The sequence below is a fragment of the Miniopterus schreibersii genome (assembly GCF_964146895.1).
Source record: "Miniopterus schreibersii genome assembly, chromosome: 2".
Classification (NCBI taxonomy): Eukaryota; Metazoa; Chordata; class Mammalia; order Chiroptera; family Miniopteridae; genus Miniopterus; species Miniopterus schreibersii.
In genome coordinates this window covers 144,040,788-144,062,861 of record NC_138102.1, presented here as the reverse complement: position 1 = coordinate 144,062,861, position 22,074 = coordinate 144,040,788, and the positions used below count along the sequence as shown (strand labels likewise).

General features: G+C 42.1%; 2 protein-coding genes across 2 annotated transcripts in view; both read right to left on the bottom strand.

The window, feature by feature from the left end:
- Positions 1–3,950, bottom strand: part of ZNF641 (zinc finger protein 641) — a 32,955-nt gene extending 29,005 nt beyond the window's left edge. Inside the window, exon 1 of the mRNA XM_081130771.1 lies at positions 3,883–3,950. The gene's annotated coding sequence lies outside the window, so the exon portion shown is untranslated. The remainder of the gene's footprint in view (positions 1–3,882) is intronic.
- LOC308554051 (olfactory receptor 8S1-like) lies at positions 1,245–17,678 on the bottom strand. The gene is made up of 3 exons (XM_081130776.1): positions 17,658–17,678; positions 3,883–3,947; positions 1,245–3,758 (listed from the first exon to the last, which is right to left on the bottom strand). The coding sequence occupies exon 3, from the start codon at positions 2,627–2,629 to the stop codon at positions 1,712–1,714; it is 918 nt and encodes a 305-aa protein (XP_080986902.1). The 5' UTR covers positions 2,630–3,758; positions 3,883–3,947; positions 17,658–17,678; the 3' UTR covers positions 1,245–1,711.
- Positions 17,679–22,074: the final 4,396 nt, after the last annotated feature.

Genomic DNA, 22,074 nt, shown 5'->3' with positions numbered 1-22,074 from the left:
ACATAGTAAACTATTCTAATCATATAATTATTTCTAACTGCTTTGGCAGTGAGGTCCCTCTGGTGAGACTCCATCCTAGATATATTCTCATTTCTTTGCCCATAATTTACACATTCAAACTTTACTTATGTGCAACAAGCACATTTGAAACTATTTTAATATTCCTAAAAATGAAGTGAAGATGCCCGAAAATGTCCTTGATCTCTGAGTTTATATTTTCTGAGGCTAGAGAGTGCAAAGTGAGTGCAAAGGGGACGATGACAGAGGACAGGTTGTAAATAAGCAAAAACCAAAAGGTAATTTCAAAAAGAAATAACAATTAATTTTTGACCATGACAATCTTATTCCACACATCTCTCCCAAATCTTCTCACTAATTCTCCAATTGTGTTTCATGATCTAAGGGACCTCTGCTGAAATTTTGTTGGCTTCCTTTTGGAGTTGCCACAGGCCCTGCACAGCATTTGCTCTGCTACTGACACTCTCATGTTCAGCCATTTCTGCAGCATCACTGAGCTGAGTGGAAGAGCTGCATATCTAGCAGTGTGCACGAGCTGGGGAATCTTCTCTTGTCATGGGCCCCTGACATCTGGGGATTTGGGCTATTAGGTGAATGGTTTGAAGCAGGATCAGCAAATGTGTTATTTGTGGTGTTTACTGGACATGCATAGGTCCAACAAACAATTTCAGACATCCCCATTGCCCTGGAGGTCTACACCTGCAGTTCCATGGTGGACCAATATGCATCTTTTAGGTATTTTCCTTGCAAATGACATAATCTAATTCTGACTTACTTAAACAAAGTAAGTTAAAACAACAACAATAATAAACATTAAAAAGGGAATTCATGAACTGGGTCCTGGGGCAGCTCACAACATCGAGGGGAGAGTCAGGGTGTTAAAAAAAAATGGACTTAGGAGTAAGTACATTTGGTTCCAAATTCCAACCTCAGCACTTCCCTCTCTGAGTCAGTTTCTTCTTGTTAAAATAAGGATAACTAAAGCATTTGCCTAAAGCACTTGTGATATTTAAATGGGATCATGTATGCAAAATGATTAGCACAGTTGCTGATGATGTGATGTAAATATCTAATCATGTTCTTACTATAATTCAAGTTGACAAATCTGCCTTGAAAAGGCAGAATCTAGGATAACACTAGTATGTTATCAGCACGGCCACTGGGATAGGCTGTCAGAGTACTGCAAGCAGAAGGCTGGCTTCTGCCTCTCTGAATCTCTCCCCAAGATTAAAATTCCTTACAGAGTGAATGGTCTGACATTGACCCTGTGCTCATTCCTGTACCAAACACTGTGCCAGGAAGAATGAATGAATAATGAGAGGGGGGGCGAGGACTTGGGGACACCATGATTAACAGTCTCTATGGAACCATATTGAGCAAGTGGAGTTTAGCTGCTAGAAGGATGGCAAAGATTGACAGAGGGTAATAACGACGTCTACCATACTGTGTGTAATAAATTAAACATTTTTGTAAGAAAAATTGCTAGACAAGAGGTTTATCCACCCACCTTCCTCTGACTAGGTATCATTCCAAGAAAATTAACTCCACCTCTGCTTAAGTTTTTTTAAGAAAAGCTGTAAGGTATCTTGCAGATCCTGACATCAGAGAATTCTCCTTAATACCCAGGCACTACTTATTGCAATTCGACCCAGGGGCCTCATCATTCTGATGCTGTAGTCTATTACTTGAAACACTAGAAACATTTTTTCAACATGCTTCTCACGGCTGCCTTCACCTCCTTGTTCTTCAGGCTATAGATTAGGGGATTCAGCATGGGGGTGACCACACTGTACTGCACAGAGAAGATTAACTCCTGCATGGATTCTGAATTTGGCATGAGATAGCGGAGAAATCCTGAGCCATAAAAGAAGATCACTGCAGTGAGGTGGGAGGAGCAGGTGGAGAAGGCCTTGCTTCTGCCTGTGGTGGAGCTGATGCTCAGGATGGTGGACAAAATGCGAACATAGGAGAAAAATATCAAGAGAAAATTTCCAAAGAAATGCAGGAGGCTAGAGCAGAGCAGGACAATAAAACTTGCAGTCACGTCAGAGCAGGACAAAGGATAGAGAGAGGGCAGCTCACAGCAGAAGTGGTGGATATTCTGAGCCTCACAGAAGTCTAATTGGAGAGCTACAAGGATATTGATGAGAGCGTCCAGAAAAGCCAAACCCCAGGAGCCCCACACCAGCCCCATACACAGCTGTCTGTTCATCACCTTGCCGTAGAGCAGAGGAGAGCTGATGGCAACGTAGCGGTCATAGGCCATCACGGTGAGTAGGCAGGATTCAGTGCCTCCGGTGGCAAACAGAAGGAAGACCTGAGCCAGGCAGCCCTCTACTGAGATTGTTTTCTTCTCAGACAGGAGATTCTCCAACAGCTTGGGCACAGTGACAGAGGAGTGGCAGAGATCCAGGAAGGACAACTGTCCCAGGAAAAAGTACATGGGGATGTGAAGATGGGAGTTAATCCTGATCACCAGCAGCAGCAGCAGGTTCCCCGTGAGGGTCAGGAGGTAAACAACAAGGAACAGCACAAAGAGCAGAGCCTGGGTCTGGGGATCGGCAGACAGCCCAAAGAGGATGAACTCAGAGATGACACTGTGGTTCCTCATTGCCTTCACCGTGTTCCATGCAATGTCAGAAATAAATTGGGTGAAGCCTCTTCTTATGCCTAATATCCAGGTGTTTTAACCCTCTTCTCCATTCACAAAGTGTCATGCCTACTCAAAAATGTATGTTCTGAAATGGTCAGTCTCTAGATGGTCAGTCCTAAAACCTGTAATAAATCTTTTCTGCAGAATCCCAACCCTAGGTCAACTCCCTGTCCAGGTTTATTGTTCTTTCTTTAATGTCTTAATTTGTTGTTGTTTTATTATTAAATCTACTGAAGGATGTTTGTAAATTGTTGATAATAAGCCAGTAGAAAGAGAGAAATTCCAGGAGTAAGATAAAATCACAGAAATGGTGTCTGTGAGAGCACTTGGTTTCAGAGCAGAAGCAGAGCATGGGTGGCCGTCGGTGAGAGCGTGTCTACTTCATCCGTCAAACACGCAAGAAGTCAGATTTGGTGAGAGGAAGGAAGCACTTCTCATCTGATGGCTTTTATTACTCACTAAGTATTTAAATGAGATCATTAATAGAAAGTGAAGAGGGGTAGTGGCTGGACATTTGCCAAGTGAGGAGAAAGGGAGTTAATCAAAGAAAAAGCAGCACAGAGATATCCCAGATGCCATGTAAGTTATCACAAGGAACTGCTGACCGATATGGAAACATATTCTGGTCATAACCTCCATGCCCAGTCTGTGATCTACTCAGATTCAGCTCTTGTCTGTGCCTTCATGCCATTTGTAAACATAGACTATCCAGTAACTTTCTAAAGCCTGACCTTCATTTTTTCCAACTCTGAACCTACAACCCAGATTACAACCATCAGCTCAGGATAACCCTTCAACACTATTAACTACACTGTCTTCATCTTCATGTCCTGCTCTGTCTCTTGTGTTCATACTAAGACCAGCACAATTTCTCAAAACACCACACAGAATTAAAGTTATCCTTAGGGATCAAGTCCACATTACTTGCACTTCTCACCTTGCTGAGCAATTAACTAACACAGAATTCAAAGAAAGACTTTTGAAATCCAGCAGCCCAGGAGATGAGTAAGTTTGAATGTCAGTGTGAGAATTTGGTATTAAGGTAAAGTTTGGAAATTCCCGTTGATATAGAACTCTTCCTTGATTTCTAAAAGAGGAAAATAAATGGGTAAATTGTATATATTTTTTATAAAAACTTAAATACATCCAGTCATGTGGGGATTGGATTTTCTCTTATTATTACTTAATTTTTATTTTATGTTTTTACTTACCACTCATGCTATAGCTACAGTGACTTGGATTCATCTGCAGAATAGTACATCAGTGGCAGAAGATGCTGAAAAAGCAAGAAATCAAACCATGAAATACAGACAGAGAACCACCCATTACAATTTAGGAGGGCAGCAAAAAGAAAATTCCCCTGTATTCTACTCATCTCCACATGGAGCCCCCCTACTAGCACTAGAAATTCCTTAAACTTTGGGAAAACTTTCTGTCTTAGAAATAAAGGCCATGAAAGTCTTGCATAGAACCCGGAAATTGTATCCCGTCAGGGGCCAGACTCCCTCACAGGTGGAGGTGGACTATATTAGCTATTTGAGGGGTCACAGATATAAATAAAATCATCACTTTTACCTGATGCTACAATTTTACTATTCTCAATGCTTCGTTTATTCAGACTAGTGAGTTCAAATGTGGTATATAAATAGCTCTGAGTTGCTGCCACTATATGTTTTCAGTTATTGTCACAATTAGGTGGAGTTAGCTGACTAGATCCTCTCCACAGAAAAGCTGCCTGAGAGCTCATCTTAGAATGAGACATATAAAAGCACCTGTGTATTGTAACTTCCTCAAAGGAGTTGCTCAAAACATGTTATATAAAAACAAAATTGAGCATATGCATGAGTAAGTAAATGAATGAGGCTCAGGAGGAGTATAGTCTAGAGCTTTACTACTCACAGAGCACAGATGTGATTAGGAACCAGTAAGGGACTTGGACACCCTGGTCTCACATGAAAACAGATATAGAAAGGGCACTGGAGAAAAATTTCAGGAGCTGGAAAGGTCTGCACCAATGCTGTCTTGTGCTCTCTTCTGAACATCCACATACCTCAGAGGACATACTTTCGAGGGAAACTATTATGACTAAAGATATAATTTGTCTCTGGAGCCTGTATGTTTGGAGTGCTCAGAGAGGGTTATTTTTGAGTCACCAGGCGCCCAAAGTCTATCACGGATATGCTGATCTCCTCCCACCTCTTACACAGTGTTCGCTTTGAGGTATTAGCCTCCCCAAACCTCCAGGTTTCTGGTATAATGTGGGCTCTCAGCACCAGAAACAAGGACTATAGCAAGATGTAGGAAAGAGTCTTGTCTCAATTTTCCCACATGTAAAATGAAGACTAAAAATAATTACTTTGGAAAGTTGTGAGTACTTCGCTTACTAACTTTAGTGCTGACGACAACCGAGGTGCCAAAGAATCATTAGATTCCCTTTCCTTCACCCCCAACCCAAGTGTGTAATTTTCCCAAAAGGAGAAAGAGAAGTGGTTTTGAGGAGCAGATCAAACATTTTAGGTAAGAGAAACAAGTTCTAAGTCAGAGAGAAATGTTCTCCTACCTCCGGTCCAGGAGAACAAAGATGGGAGGACTGCAGGGGAACAATGCCTGATAAGGAATGACAAGGAGTGGTGGGAACTGAGAGTAAAAGGGTCCTACAGGGAACACAGAGAGAACCACCTGAGAACAGAGGAAAAACATTACCGTGTTTCTGTCTTTTCCTGGCACAGAGTGTGTCCTGTTTTTCTGAGTTGGTGGGCATGCCTCTGAGCTCAGGAGAAATTCACAAGACAGAAAATGCACCACAACAGTTCAATCATGTGAACTGACATTGCTTTTCCTATGAAGACTTTTTGTGCATAAAGAGAAATATGTAAGCTCAGTACTCAAATGCCTCTGCAAATAAAGAATTCAGAAAGCTCCTCTAAACTTCAACAGCATTTTTGCTCTTATCCCCAAATGGCTCCATGAAATGACAAAGAAAAGAAAAGCTTGAAAATGTCAACTTCCTAGTAAGTAATAAAGCAATTCTTTCATACTTCCTCTAGCACAATTACACAATGATTTCTTCACGAAGCTCTCTCTGTGAATGTTAATACATGCTAAGAGCACCTTCCTAACAAAGGAGGCTCAGGTGTAGCCATTCAGAAGGGCTTGTGGGTTACGAGGTGGCCAATAGGCTGGCAAGGTATGACCCGAAAGCCCAGGGGATGTCCAGGTCCATCCTGATTGCTGGAAAGCTCAGCCTGAAGCATGCTGTGTACTCATTAGCTAAAAATGGGTACTGGAAGATGCCTCTGGGAATACCCACTGAAATTAAGTGACTCACAGTTTACCTTTACATCATCTTCCTCATGTTGTAACGTGTTTAATATATAGGAGACAATTATTATAGATGACATTATCGGCTCAATAGTAATTTAAATTTACCTACATATTTTTGTGCTCAATTTTTCTACATGTAGAATTGCAATTTCAATAGCTGAAACTAGATCTCAGTGGATGAGTTTAACACAAATTAGACAAAGTTAAAAAGTATTAGTGAATCAGGACAGGTCAGAAGAAAGTACAAGCTTCCCTCTGTGAGCATTTTCTTTCTCCTTGAAAAACCCCTTTTCATTTTCCTTCAGTGCAAGTCTTCTAATGATGCATTTATCTCACCTTCCTTCTTAACGGGTGTTTCGCTGGACAAAGAATCATAATGGGGGAGTCATTTTTTATTCAGTATTTTGAAGAGAACATCTCATTGTCCTCTGTCTCCTTGTTTGTCTAATGTTCCTCTTGAAGTCAACTGTTAGTCTAATTCAGCAATTTTCAACCTGTGTGCAGCAAGGATTTTTAACACATGCAGTACCTCTTTGGTCAGGGGCACCGACCTCTTTTCCTTTAGATTGTCAAATGAAAAAATGACAACAGCCAACCCAATAATGCCATCCAGTGTGAATGAATCAAAATTATACCTATTTTTTGTCAGATTGGCAAAACATATATTTTTTAGTGTGCCACAGAATTTTAGTAATTAGTTTATGTGCCACGAGATGAAAAGGGTCAAAAATCGCTGGTCTAATTGTACTTCTCTTGAGTTAATGTTTCTTTTCTTTCTTCTGCAACTTTTAGTGTTATCTCTTTTGATTTAGTAATTTTATTATGGTGTGAAAATGTGTGACTTTTTATCATATTTGGGATTTATTTATTTTTGTTAAAAATATTACAGATGTCCTTTTCTCTCCCCAGTGACCCGTTCCACCCCCCACCCCCCTCCCCAGTCCCTCTCCCCACACCATGGTCCGTGTCCTTGGGTTGTGCATATATGCATGTAAGTTCTTTGGTTAATCTCTCCCCCTCCACCCACCCACCCCCTCCTCCATCCCTCTGAGATTCGTCAGTCTGACCCAAGCTTCCATATCATTGAATCATTTCTGTTCATCAGTTTATTAAGTTCTTTAGATTCCACATATAAGTGAGATTATGTGATGTTTGTCTTTCTCTGCCTGGCTTATTTTACTTAGCATAATATTCTCCAGGTCCTTCCACACTGTCCCAAAAGGTACGAGATCCTTCTTCTTTACAGCTGCATAGTATTCCATGTTGTAAATCTATTTATAGGCCTTCTAGCATTTGTAGTTGATATATTTTTCAGTTTGGGAAGTTTTTGTCCATTACTTTACATATTGTCCCATTTCCTCATCTATTACTCATTCTTCCCTCTTCCTTGGAACTCCGTGCACACGCATGTTGTACGCATTCTGTACATTATGTTTCTCATACTGGCTTTTTCCCTTTATTTTTTTCTGTGCCTTGCTGTACATATTTTCTTCTTACCTATCTTACATGTCTCTAGTATACTCTCAACACTGTCTAATCTCCTTTAAATTTATACATTAAGATCTTAATTTCAGCCATTGAATTTTTATTTCTAGAATTTTCACTTAGATGTTTTATAGTTTCCAGAAATATTATGCCAAAATTCTCAACCTTGTCTTAAATCTCCACAAATAGTTTAAACTTTCAAGTAGTGTATCCAGATCTGTTTCCAATGTCTCCAGTTTTTGTTTCCCATATTCTTGTTTAATTTTTTCCTACTGAGAGCAGGATACTATCATGAAATTACAGAAATTACTCAATACTCTGGACTGTAGTCTCTTGGTCCAGAGAAAATTTTCACTTGATTTGTCAGACAGCCATGGGCAACCGCCATTCTGGATTATGCTATGTGATTGCAGGGGCTGAGACGAAGCTGGGTTTCAGCCCATACAAAGCCAGCCTGCTGCAATCCAACTTTACAAAGAGTGTTGCCCTATGAGGTTCCAACCCACAGCCTTGATGATCCCTGAAATTCATTTTTCCCATTAACTTTAGGAAACTTTTAATATTCTCAACCACCTCTTAAAGATGTCCAAACAGGGGAAAGAAACCCCAAACACTAAGCTTGCTTCTCTGGATTTTCTTTGGGATGATGGCTCCATAATTCTTCACTGCTTTCTTAGCTTTCAGATATTTTCAGAGCAGACCTTAAAAATATGATATTCAGCTTTTTGTTTCTGAAATGTGTGTTGGTCCAAATTACCTACTTCGTAGTTACCAGATGTGAAAGACCCCAATAATATTCTTTTAGTCCATGCCTATTCTATTATTATTAGGTATTGCTAGTTTACATTTTTTATAATGCTGATTTTTTTCAGTCCTTATTTGGCTTACTCTTTTGTCTGCAATTTTATGTAATCCCAATTTTTATCATTTTATCTTTCCTCCTAACCTTTTTAAAAGAAGTGTTCATATTACACATTTCTATCAAAAGAAACATATGCAAATAATTTGAAATTTTTTAGTTTCTTTTTCTCCTAAATTGGTTTCTTCTTCTGTTTGCATTGCATATAAGTGAGGATGCCTTTGGATGAAAATAGAAAACCTAAAGAGCCATAGTTTAACCCATTAGAATGTTTCACTCTACCTAAGAACAAGTATAAGGGGTATGAGACTTTGGGTTTAGTTTAGCACTCCCATGATTAAGTAATTGGTTCAATGTGACTATAAATTTTTTGCCCTTTCCCTCATAGTCTCATTAAGTCTCCTGTCTCTCTTACCATCACATTCTCATACATCATGTCCAAATTACAGAGGAGAGCAGGGACTATTCCACCAGAGGGTTCCCTTTGGACTCGCAGGCTAACACTATATCTCACAACTACGGTAGGCTGCAGGGAGGACTGGGACACTGAGTATCTGGCAAAGGAGGGTAGAATTTCATGATCAGTTGAGACAATAGTGAATTATCCCCTGGTGCTAGGTATCTAAGTAAAATTAGAATTGTTAGTAAGTAAAAAGGTACAATAAAAATAAAATAGGTAAGCAACAGTTTCCATCCATATGGCATGTTTCTTTCCATCCTAATTTTGACTGTGTTTGCCATAGTATGCCAGAGTTCTCTTTGTTACCCTCACCTTGCTATTTGTCTTTTCTTTTTGCTATAAATTAAGAGTTTGGATATTTCACTGGATGCATTTTTTGGTGGCCAACATATAAGTACATTTTTACCTCTCTTCCTGCCTGTGACCAAATACCTCTGTATACAAACAACTATTTTTACTCCCTCCTTCAGTTTGGTACATATTAGGGACTAAATTGTGTGTGTCCCCCCACACACACATATACACACCAACACACAAATTTATATGCTGTAGTCTTTTTTTTTTTTTTTTAAGTTTCTTTATCTTTATTGTTGAAAATATTACAAATGTCCCCTTTTTATCCCCATTGATCCCCTCCACCCTATGTCCATCCCACCCCCAGGCTTTCCCCATACCAATGTCTGTGTCCATGGGTTATGCTATGCTGGTCTTTACCCCCAATGTGATGGTGTTTGGAAATGTGGCCTTTGGGAGATAGTTAGATTTACAAGAGGTCATGAGGGTGGGGCCCTCATGATGAGATTAGTGCCCTTATAAGAGACCAGAGAAGTTGATTTCTGTCCACCTTTACCACTCAGTCTATGGTATTTTGTTATGGCAGCCTGAGCTAATACAGTACAGGATATCCCTTCTTAATCCAAGACAAATTCCTCTACCTGTGATTTAGATATTATTCCATTCTGCTTCCTCTGGGACCTGGCTCCTTCAAACTTGTTATTTCTCTAATTGGTATTCAATTTTTCTTCTTCATTTCTCTTTTGCATTTAGCACTTAGCACATTCAAACTGTTTTCTTTATTTATGTGTGTGTCATAACACATATTTTTTTTCTAAAAATAATTTCCTAGTCCCATATACCCTTATAGCTTCTGACTAAATTCTCTTATTTTCTCACACCCAAGTATATTAAAGTAATAATTGTATTACCTGGCAATCGTTTCTGCATAAACCACTTTTCTGAAGCTTCTCTATGGTTTACTAATGATCTTTGAAACCTGTATGAATTTGCACAACCCTGAGATGCATAAACACACCATTTTCTGTATTTTCCAATGTTTTTTGTTGTTTATTTTAAAAAGTGTTTTATTATGTAATTTTTTGAACATACATAAAGACTTAAAAATATAAAGCCTGACCGGCATGGCTCAGTGGTTTGAGCATCGACCTATGAACCAGGAGGTCACAGTTCAATTCTGGTCAGGGCACATAGCTCGATCCTCAGTGGGGATGTGCAGGATGCAGCCGATCAATGACTCTCTCTCATCATTGATGCTTCTATCTCTCTCTATCCTTCTCTCTGAAGTCAATAAAAACATATTTTTAAAAATGTGTGTGTGTGTACATGTATGTATGTAAAGAGCCTCCACTATACCATGCGTACTTATCAATCTTCACTTTTAAGTTTTATCATATTTGCTTCAGATTAGTTTTTTTAAAATGGGACATTATACATATGAAGCCTTCTTTATACCATTCCCTCATCTCTTACTCTACCCATAGATATCCACTACCTTAAAGCCAGAACATAGCCTCCTATGGAGGCAGAATGGAACCCTAAGGACGTCCACTCCCTAATCTTTGGAATCTGTGAATATGTTACTTTACATGGCAAAAGGGATTCTGTAGATGTCCTTAAGGTTACAGGCTTTTTAAAAAGGAGATTTTCCTGGATTATCCAGATGGGCCCAATTTAATCACATGAGCCCTTAAAAGCAGGGAACTCCCACTGGTATGAGAGAGATGTGGCAGAAATGGAAGTCAAAGAGATTCAAAACATGAGAAGACTTGACCCATATAGTTGCTTGACGAAGGACATAAAGAAAGCATGAGAAGTCATGTGACCAGCTTCTATGAGCAAAGCCCAGCCCCCAGCTGATAGCTAACAATGAAACAGAGACCTCAGTCCTACAATTTCAAGAAACTGAATTCTGCTGTCAATCTGAGCTTAAAAGTGGATTCATCCCCAGACCTCCAGAAAGGAATGCAGCCCTGCTGACACCTAGATTTCTGCCTGCTGAGACTCTTAAGTAGGCAACTCTGTGGCGGGACTTTGACCTACAGAACTCTGAGATAACAAATAGCTATTGTTTATTGTTTCAATTTGCTAGATTTGCAGTAATTTGTTACAGCTGCAATGGAAACTTCCTCATGCATGCTTTTATATTTTTACTACACGTGTCTATGTTTTAAACTTCACAAATACCTCACACCAGATGAAATATTATGAAATTAGCTTTATTTCCCCTCAACATGTTTCCGAAATTTATCCAGGTTGGTGTTTAGAAATAATTCATTCACTTAATTGCTAGATAACATTCTATTGTATGAATACCACGCTTCATGCATTTTTCAGAAGAGTAAAGCACATGTGATGAATTTGAATATATTTTGGTTTATCTGTAGATTCTACAGGATTTCCTATGTAGATAAGCACATCATCTTCAAACAATAACTAACTTTTTCTCCTCTTTCTTTCCAATTGGCAAATTTTAATTTACTTTATTTTGTCTTACTGCATCAATTCGACTTGCAATATAACAATAAGTTATAAAAGAAGACAAATAAGTTATAATTGAAGACAAATTTTTCAAATGTATTCATTAAGCAAAAGTTTACTGTAGGCACTGTATTTACTCTATCATGTTAAGAAATTTTCCAACTATTCCCAGTTTGCTACAACCTTTATAATAAATAAGCATGAAATTTTATTGAAAGCTTTTTTGCATCAGTTGAGATAACATATATTTTTTCACTTAAAACTTCAATTAGTGGACTTAAAATATTATCTGAAGCTTAAATTAGGGAATTCTAGCATTAGTGGTATAAATCCAACCACTCTGAAGCTAGAAAAGTGGAGAAGAAGAAAATCCCTTCTAACAATACAGATATTTTTTCACATTCTAAGGTTCAAATAAATTAAGTAATCTGCCCAAACCTTGAAGCTAGAAATTTAAAGATAGTAAAGGGCCATGATTTAGCCCCAAGTTTATTTAAATCTAAAATACTTTGCACTCTGCCTGTTTCAAACAAGCACACACAAATACATCCCCCCCAATTATATATAAAGAAAACATCTAAGTGAAACGTCATATGTCTATACCTATCTATCTACACAAACATAATTTACAGCTCATTTATTCTGGCCTTAGAAAACAAGGAAGGTGATGTGTTATTCCTTAACTGAACTGAAAAGAGAAATGCCTTCTTTTGATTTCGGCAAGTTGGAATTAGAGGCTCCTGTAACCCTGGAGCATCATGGCACTATAAGATCAGGCAAATCCTGAGGAGATTCCAAGATGGCAGAAGATTAACTGGAAGCTCCATTGACACTCGCCCAGGACCAAACTAGAATTACAACTAAAACACAGAAAAACCATCCCACCCAGTCGGGCGTGGCTCAGCTGGGTGAGCATCGACCTAGGATCCAAGGGATCATGGTTCTATTCCCGGTCAGGGCAGATGCCCGGGTTTCGGGCCCGATCCCCGGTCAGGAACATGCAGGAGGCAGCCGATCAATGACACTCTCATCATTGATGTTTCTCTCTCTCTCACTCTCCCTCTCCCTTTCTCCCTCTGAAATCAATAAAGATATATTTTTAAAAAAACAAAACACCATCCTGAATAAACAACTGCAACTAAAGACGAGCTAGAGAGCATCCTCACTGCCAAGGGTGAAAAGTGAAGATTGCATAGAGACTGGTAGGAAATGTGGAGGTGCAAGGGAGCAGCTGGGCTCCCACAGGCAGCAGTTGAAGGTCCAGAGGGATATCTCAGCTGTGGGGGATTCCTACTAAGAACTCCGGGGCCTAAACACCAAGCTAGGCTTCCCAGCCAAGACCACCAGAATTGAGAAAGGTGCCCACATAACACTTGGCTGTGAAAAGTAGCAGGGCTTCTGTCTGCCAGGGAGAAATGGCTGGAAATGCAGGCACCCTCTTAAAGGGCCAACACACAAAATTTCATGTGTAGCCACTCACCTTGGGCTCCGGAAAAAGGAAGGCAGTGTATTAGAGCTGTGTGAGGAAAATCCCGGGTGCTGGCTCTGGGGATAAAGCTCAGAGAGCAGCCATCTGGATACCTGAGCTGAGTTATCCCTCCATACTACAGAGGACATATTTCTCAGGCTGACCTTTACTATCCTGGCAGTTTTTACTTGCTGTTGGGAGAAGCAACTGCCTCACCCATTGGAAAACCTCTCACCCTTCCCTGTGAAGTTTATATCTTGTTGTGGTCTATAGCCTGAGGCTCATTAAGAGACTAAGAATAATAATTAGCCTGCAGGCAGAGGCAGATATCTGGGTGCCTTGCATCTTTGCCTGATCTGCCTCTAGACCCAGGGTGTGGAAATGCAAACCTTAGTACACATCTTGGTCCTTTCAGAATGCACTGAGCTCCTGCAGAGGGAGCCACAAGCTGTGGGTCGCTCATAGCTCCAAACAGGGTACCCAAGGCCAATCACAAACAGTGTCTAACATTGGCCTGTACCAGAGACCCTCCAAAAAACCTGGAAGTCCTAGCAGATCCATCAAATATATAGAAACAAACCCAAACAGGCATCCAAAATGGGGAGACAAAAAACAAGCCTCAAATGAAAGAACAAGAGAATTCTCCAGAAGAAAAGATAAAGGAAATGGAGATAAGCAATCTATCAGACACAGGGTTCAGAACAGCGATTATAAGGATGCTCAACAACATGAAAAAAGATATGGAAACTATGAAGGAAATTAAGAATAACATAGCAGAAATAAAAAATACACTGGAAGGGATAAACAGCAGATTAGTGGAAGCTGAGGCTCAGATCAGTGAATTAGAAGATAGGGTAGAAGAAAAAAAAATCACTCAATCAGAGATCCAAAAAGAAACAATTTAAAAACAAGAGTACAGTTTAAGGGAGCTGTGGGACAACATAACATGTAACAATATTCCCATCATAGGAATTCCAGAAGGTGAAGAAAGTGACCAAGAGATAGAGAACATGTTTGAAGAAATAATGGCAGAAAACTTCCCTAACCTGGTGAAGGAAAAAGTCACACAAGTTCAGGTGGCATAGAGAGTCCCAAGCAAAAAGAACCCAAAGAGGCCCACGCCCAGACACATCATAATTAAAATGCCAAAAATTCAAGACAAAGAGAGAATCTTAAAACAGCAAGAGAGAAGCAATTTGTTACCTACAAAGGTGCTCCCATAAGGCTGTCAGCTGATTTCTCAGAAACTCTACAGGCCAGAAGGGAATGGCATGAAGTATTCAAGGAAATGAGAAGCAAGGATCTGAAACCAAGAATACTCTATCCAGGAAGGCTATCATTCCAAATACATGGTGAAATAAAGAGCTTCCCAGACAAAATAAGGCAAAAGGAGTTTATCAACACCAAACAGCATTGCAAGAAATGTTAAAGGGACTGCTGTAATAAGAAGTAGAATGCTTGGTAAAGCTCCCCTCTGAAGCTGTCTGGATCAGGGCTTTTGTTTGCCAGGAGTTTTTGATTACTGCTTCAATTTCATCAGTTGCTGTTGGCCTATTGAGGTTTTCTGAGTCTTCCTGACTCAGTTTTACATTATCTCACTCACATGGGTAATCTAATCAACAAAATAAAACTGATGAGCAAAATAGATCCAGAGACACAGAAGCATGGAATAGACTGACTAATCTTAGAGGGAAGTTTGGGGGTGGGGGGGCAATGAGTGGGGAGAAATTAATCGAAGTACTTATATGCATATATGCATAACCCATGGACACAGACAATAGTGTGGTAAAGGCCTGGAGGGGCCGGGGGTGGGTCGATGCAGGTGGAGGGGATCAATGGGGTTTAAAAAATAGGGGGGACATCTGTAATATTTTCAACAATAACGAAAATTTTTTTTTTTAAAAATCAGATCAGGCAACTTGTGTTATTAAGAAATAAAGCAGGGCCTCTAAGTTACAGTACAGGGGAAAAATTAAGATAGTTTCTTTAATAAGATTAATTAAACGGGGCACATTGTATAGCCATCTTTGCCTGAGGTAGAAACAAGACAGAGATGATCACAAACTGTAGGCAGATTAGGAAGGCCTGGGAGATGTGGAGTTTAGCTGAACAAATCTGCTGGCTGAGAATAAAGGCTATGGACTACTTTTTCTCTTCCTACTCTGAATCCTTTTCCTCTTATTCTTCCTTTAATGTAACCTAAAATTAAAGGTAATTAGGATAAATTAAGAGAAATATACAAAATTAAACACTGAATTCCTTTTTTAAACTATTTTAAACTATTTTAAATTATTCTTTTTAAAACACTGATTCTAAATATATTTTAAAATAGTGCTTCATAACCATTGTAACAGAGATTTACATTTTGCCTTTAAATGAAGTATATGGCCCAGCCAGGTGTGGCTCAGTGGTTGAGCGTCAACCTAGGATCCAGGCGATTGGGGTTCATATTCCCGGTCAGGGCACATGCCCAGGTTGCAGGCTTGATCCCCAGTTGGGAGTGTGCAGTAAGCAGCCCATCAATGACTCTCTCATCACTGATGTTTCTATCTCTCTCTCTTCCTCTCCTTTCCTCTCTCTGAAATCAATAAAGATATATTTTAAAAATAAATAAAATTAGTTAATTAATTAATTAAATAAATAAAGTATATGAAGCTCAAGTTTATAAATCTGCGGAGGCAAGAGAGTAAATATGCCAGCTAGTTCAGACCAATTGGCTAGGACACCACTGCCTCCTCGTGGCGCAACTTCAGAATGACAAGTTCTGATTAATGTAAGTCTGTTTTTTCAAATCAGAGTTTTGGCAGCCAATGTCACAGAAGCCATGGCTTGGGGTAGAGAAAGAGTTGTTACAGATCCCAGATGACCAGGAAAATCTTTATAGGAAAGATACTATTTGATTCTGTCTTGTTCAGATAAGCAAGGTTTAGGAAGAGAAAAGTATCTTCCAGGCAGAAAAAACAGTTCAGTAAAGGGAGAGAGCTGTGAATGTGTAATGTGTGAGATTAAGACCAAGGACTTTAATGTTAACATAGTTGAATTTGAATCCCAGCTTTGCTCTTCACCTGCCTTGTGACCTTGGCTAGGCAGGCTACTTCTCCTTCTCTTGTTTCCTTGCCTAGAAAATGGATTTGATCATTGTACCCCATCAGAGCTTGATTGTGGGGATTAAACAAAATGTGCACATAACATTTAGCACATTGTCTGGTCCATTAGTGCTTGCTTATTATTAATATATTTCCCTGCAACTTGCCATTTGCTGAAAACAGTAAATCACCTAGTAATTGCTAGATTTCTTTCTTTGTCAAACAGAATAAACCATATTAAACATACAAAACATACATGTCAACTGTAACATGCATCTGAATTTCACAAACACTAAAATATGAAAAATGTGCATCTTAGAATCAAAGGAAAGTATGTTATCATCATTATGAGGACCAGTCTGCAAAGAATCTGTAATCCCATGCTTAATATTCATTTTTCATCCTATTGTTAAAATCCTTCCCCTCTTGGTGGTTTCTAGACACTCTGTCGTTTTTAACTCACACAGTAAGGATAATGTTTAGTTTTCTTTCTCATGTGGTCTCTAAAATATCCTCAGCACATACCATACAGTCCATGCATTATGGAATTAGACAGACTTTGACCAACCTGGGGCGGGGGGGGGGGGGGGGGGTTTAAGGTGAGAGGTAATCATCAGGGTCTCATCCTAGAACTCAAAGAATTAGCCAGCCCTTGGCTCATCTGACCCTCTCTCTAATGGTATGGCTGAGTGGGCCTCAATGCCCAGGAGGCTGTGAGCCTCTCCAGTCCACTGCCTCCTCTGGCGTTGGCTCTTCTTTTTGTTTGGCATTTTCTACATCCACAATGACACTGAAATATTGTCCTGGGAGAAGCAACTATGATCCCTTTGAGCATTACTAGCCCTTTGAGGGAGAGATGACTGGGGAGTGAGGTTCTGCCCCGTGTCTTGGGGTCTTGTTACTTATTTCCATTGAAGAAATTGTGTACTATGTCCTCCTTCCTCCACTTGACCATTCCTTTTCTATCAGCACAAAATGATGTAGATAAAACATTCTCCCCCCACCCCTGCCATCGTACCATATCCTTATCTTCTGAGGCAGCATAGTATGTGTTTAGGAGTCCAGATTCTGGAGCCAAATAACTCCTACCTCTGCCATTTACTAGCATTATGGCCTTATACAAGTGGCTTAATCACTTCCTACTCATTTCCATAAGTGCCCCATCTTCCACCCAGTCTTGTCCACTTAATGTTTTTCCAAGCTTCCTTCAGGTTCTCTTTTCCTAATCTTTACAAATTTATTTCTTAACGGATATTCAATGAAGTGTTCTTAAAATCTCCCTGTGGATAGCACAGCTATCTATTAAAAAGCAATATCTAAATTCTAGGAATTCCCCTCTTCTTGTTATGCCTCCATTCATTTTTTTTAAAGGGTATTTTGAGTCTATGGGAAAGGGAGAGAATCTATTAAATTAAATGAACATACTATTAGTGATCATGTGAAACAACACATCAGTGGGATGACGCTGAGGCTATAGAAAGGCCCCAGTGATGAGACCCTGGGACAGGCCAAGGAAGCACACAGCCCACCTGTGATCCGGCTGCAAGAAGTGCAGCTGCCATCTCCCAATCTCCAGTGCTCCCCTCCTGGGGAATGGCAGGAGCCCAGGGAGCCGACTGAGCTGGTGAGGGGAGAAAGGAACCATTAGAGGTGTACATTCATCCTTTCCCCATAAGAGCCTGGGCCCCCTTTCAGAGGGGCTTAGGGGTCACACTTTTTCTATATCTATGCCCATTGGTAAAACTCAAATACAGACATAGAGTAGAAGAGACCTTTGCTCAAAATGTTCTGTAAGGGTATTAAGTGGTTTTTAGTAGAGCTTTTCTGTCATCCATCTCTTCTGGACTAGCTGTGGTGTGAATTTATATTATTTGAACGTAATTTTCATCTTGTAAAGTGCATCTTACTGGGTGTGATCTTCAACAGTAATCAGTGTTGCTGTCACTTCCTTAGTCTCCCACATCCAAAACCAGTAAAATGTACTTGCAGCATGTGGTTATGCAAGAAACCAGAGAAACCCAGTTTGTGGGTTGCAGAATCCAGGAGCTCGTTCTATTCTTGTGACCAGGGCCCAGGAAGAATGGACTAGTTGTGATATTGATTATGCTGTTAAGTCCATGACAATTTGGGGATTTTTAACTCTACTTGACTACTCTTTGCACTGTGCTTCCCACACACACACACCCTCCAGGCTCTCACCCTTTTCCTGAAGGGACTGTGGCTCTTCAAGGTTACAGCACAGGTGTTCCAGTGGCCCTGGTGCCATTCTCCATGGCCCCTCTTGTTGGCTTCCCCTTTCCACCTGGGGCTCTGCTCCATCCAGCTGGACATTCATCGACTCCCATCCTGTTCCCAGGGATGCTGTCTGTTCTGAAAGCATTTTTGCTGCGAACCCAAATTGTGACCTGGAACAAATTCATATCAGCTGTTCTCACGAAAATGGAAAGGGTTGCTATTCCTAAGGGAGTTAGGGAGAACAGCCAAGAGATAAAAGATAAAACTGGATAAGAGGAGCTATATGGGAGATGAACTTTAAAAGCCTGATATATTCCAATTGACTGAGTCTGAGCCAAGCTTCTTGGAAGAACTAAGAAATGAACAGGTGCTACAAAGCAAAGTCACTAATAGTTATTTTTGGAACCTCATGTTAGAAATAGAATATCCGTGAAGGCTGGAAGAACTTCATTTAAAAAAATAAATAAAGGAACAATCTTGGAAATTCAAAAGCTATCCATTAATTCCAACCACTGAAAATACAGCAAAGTAAGCAATCTGGAAACATGCAGGAAGAAATGCGCACAGACATGCATCCAACAAAAATGGATATAACAACTTATAAGACTTTTTGCTCCAAATTCCATTCTTTTTGATTAGTTTAGAATGATTACTCTAGGTAAAAGTTCCAGCCAAAGTGTGTATTTGTGTCAAGAGTACTTTTGTTTCTATCAGAAAAAACAAAACAAGTGAAGGAAAGAATGGGAAATATGGCCATTGGGGAAAACTTAAAAATAATGGACATAGTTTTGTGTTGGTCAAGGAAGAAGGATGATGAATGACACTATCAATGAATAGAAAGAGAAATGTTTTCTATCTCTAAACAGATCTCTTCTTCTTCTTTTTTTTAAATCCTCACCAGAGGACATGCTTATTGATTTTAGAAACAGGGGGAAGGAGAGAGGAGAAAGGGGGGGGAGAGGGGGAGAGGGAGAAAGAGAGAGGAAGAGAGGGAGAAACACTGATGTGAGAGAAACATCGATCATGTGAGAGAATAACATGGATCAGTTGCCTTCCTGTATGTGCCCCAACCTGGGATCGAACCTGCAACTAGGTATGTGTCCTGACTAGGAATCAAACCCTGAACCCTTTGCTGTATGGGATGACTAGGAATCAAACCCTGAATCTTTTGGTGTACAGGATGACATTCCAACGAAGTGAACCACACCAGCCAGGGCCAGATCTCTTCTTTTGATAGCAAGAGAAGAGATTTAGGTTAGATTTTTTTTAATTCTTCATAATAATCCGGCAGTGCACAGGACCAGGTTTGTGGGCTCTTCTTCTCTCTGGACATCTTGAAAGCAGGACAGGTCCCACTTGTGTTGTGATAGGGGCCTTGCTGCCTATGGCAGAGAAACAGTCTACGAGACTGCACAGAGTCCCTTTCTTTTTAGCAGAAACTTGGTAACTATTCTGGCTCCCTCACATCCAACCAATAACATTTGCAAGACACCAGGAGCCCAGGATGGGTAATGAAAGATATCAAGTTGTTTATTTTCTTGCCATTTCTCTTTGACAAAAGAAGTAGGTGGGAAGCCTAAGCCCAATGCACAGAAAGGGAACAAATTCCCCTTTCATCTCAGAAGTCCAAAGATGCCCCAGGGCCCCATGGGAGCATCCTGGACTAATTCCCAGTTCAGGTCTCCTTTTCAGAGACTTATAAAAAAGGAAAATTCCCAGTAAAGCAAGAAAGGGCAACTTCCATTTTAGTCCCTCCTCTGAATTCCGGCCCCTGTATTCGCTTCACTTTGAACATACAGGGCACCAATTCTCCTCTTCAGCAGAGGTCTTCCTTTTTCTCTAGCTCCCTTCACGAATCCTCCCTCAGGACTTTACCTCTAGCTACCTATCTGGACACCTGTCTCAAGCCCTTTTCTCCGCCTCCCCAACACAGAGTCCCTTGATGGGAGGCCTCTCTCTGCAGAGCCCACTGGGCCAGCTGTGAGCCTCTCCAGACCACTGACAGAAAAACCTTCAGAAGTGCTGGCAAAAAAATCTCAGCGCAGGAGGGAGGGGGGAGATATTTGTCCTCAGCCTGCATCTCCTAAGATGTTTGCTCTCTCAGAGCAAGCACCTGGGCAGTTAAGGGGTCAGCCTAACCTGCTTTCTCCTGGTAGCAGGATGATCCCAGGCTACTGGAGTCCGGCTCTAGGGCTTTCATTTCCTCCTTTTCCTCACATACTGGGGGGGGGGGGGGGGGGGGGGGGGGCGGCAGGCACCTGCAGAAGTTAGTTTTTGCAGCCAGTGCTGCTGGACAGAGAAAGGGCCATGGTATTGAAATGAGTAGCCCAAGGGCACAGGGACAAGTGGCTGCTCCGTCAGAGAAGCCTGGCCCCTGCCCAGGCGGGGCGTGGGCACGATGGGCGCCTGCTCCGGAGTAAGGTGGCATCTTCCCTCCTTCTTGTCACTGTGCCCCTGGAGAGGGTCAGATTTCAGAGTATCCGAGAGAGGCAGAGCTGGAGCCGGGGGAGCGAGGTCAGAAAGCAGGTTTCCCGTGAACTGGGGCACGAGCAAGTGACGAGAAAGGGGCCGTGGGGTAACCTGTGCGCGAGTGACAGCTGCGGGGACCCGCAGCGCTGACAGCGACGATGAGTACTAGGGAACCTGGGCGACAGCGGGCAAACATGTCAGCGACCCAGAAGCCGCGTCAATTTTCCTCCCCGCCCCCACGGGTGGCCGGGCCCCCACCGCCGCCCCAGGAAGCCGGGCGTCCCTCCCTCCAGCCTCGACTCTCGCCGCCCGTCCCCACTCACCGCCGTCGGCTTGGCCTGCGGCCCGGTGCCTCCCTCCTGGGCGCCGCCCGCCCCTCCCCTCCGCCTGCGCCTCTAGGAGCCGGCGGCCGCGGAGCCGGCGACAGGCGGAGACGGCGGCCCGGCGGGCGCGGCGGGGCGGGCACAGGAAATCCCCGCCCGCTTCCGGGGCTCGGCGGCCGCGGCGGCGCGGGGGGTGAGGGGGCGGGCACGGCTCCCGCGCTCCGGCCCGGGCGCCCCACACTCGGCGCCCGCCGCCCGGGACGTGACCAGGGGACGCCGCGGGCCCAGGCGGCCGGGTCCCGCCGGCCGTGGCCGCCGGCCGCTCCCCGACTGGCCGTCTCCCGTCCCGCCACTCGGCCTCCCACGGGGCTCCTCCCGCGGGTTCTCAATGACCGCGACATTCACTAGCCGCTCGCCGCGCGCCCACCACCGCCGGCAGCCGGTTTCGCGGGCCGCCGGCCGGGAGTCCCTCGCGGAGCTCACCTTCCCGGCGCCGCGGTGAGGGCGCGGCCCTGGGCGAGCGCTGAGGCGGCGCTCGCGGCCCTGAGGGCGGCCCTGAGGGCGGCCGGCGACCCCCGGCCCCGCGGCCCGCGGCTGCATTGTCCAATTTGCAGGAGCCGCTGGCCGCGTGCGGCTGCTGAGCGACCCACCGTGGACTTTATTGACAGAGTGTAAAAGCAGTATTTTGGATATATTGGGCTAAAACTTATTAAAATTAATTTTAGGTACTTTTAACTTTTTAATATGGCTACCAAAATGTTTAAATTTTCTATGTGTGACTTGCATTATACTTCTATTGGGCAGAGCTACTTCAAAGCATTCAGATGAATTTGACTGGAAAAGATGAGAAAGGCCTATAAACCAGAATAAACACATTGCCATTAGAATCTGTTTATAATCTACAAATCACAATCATCAT

What these genes read in the sequence shown, in the direction of transcription:
- LOC308554051 (XM_081130776.1), bottom strand. Translation starts at nt 2,629, where the DNA reads ATGAGGAACCACAGTGTCATCTCTGAGTTCATCCTCTTTGGGCTGTCT.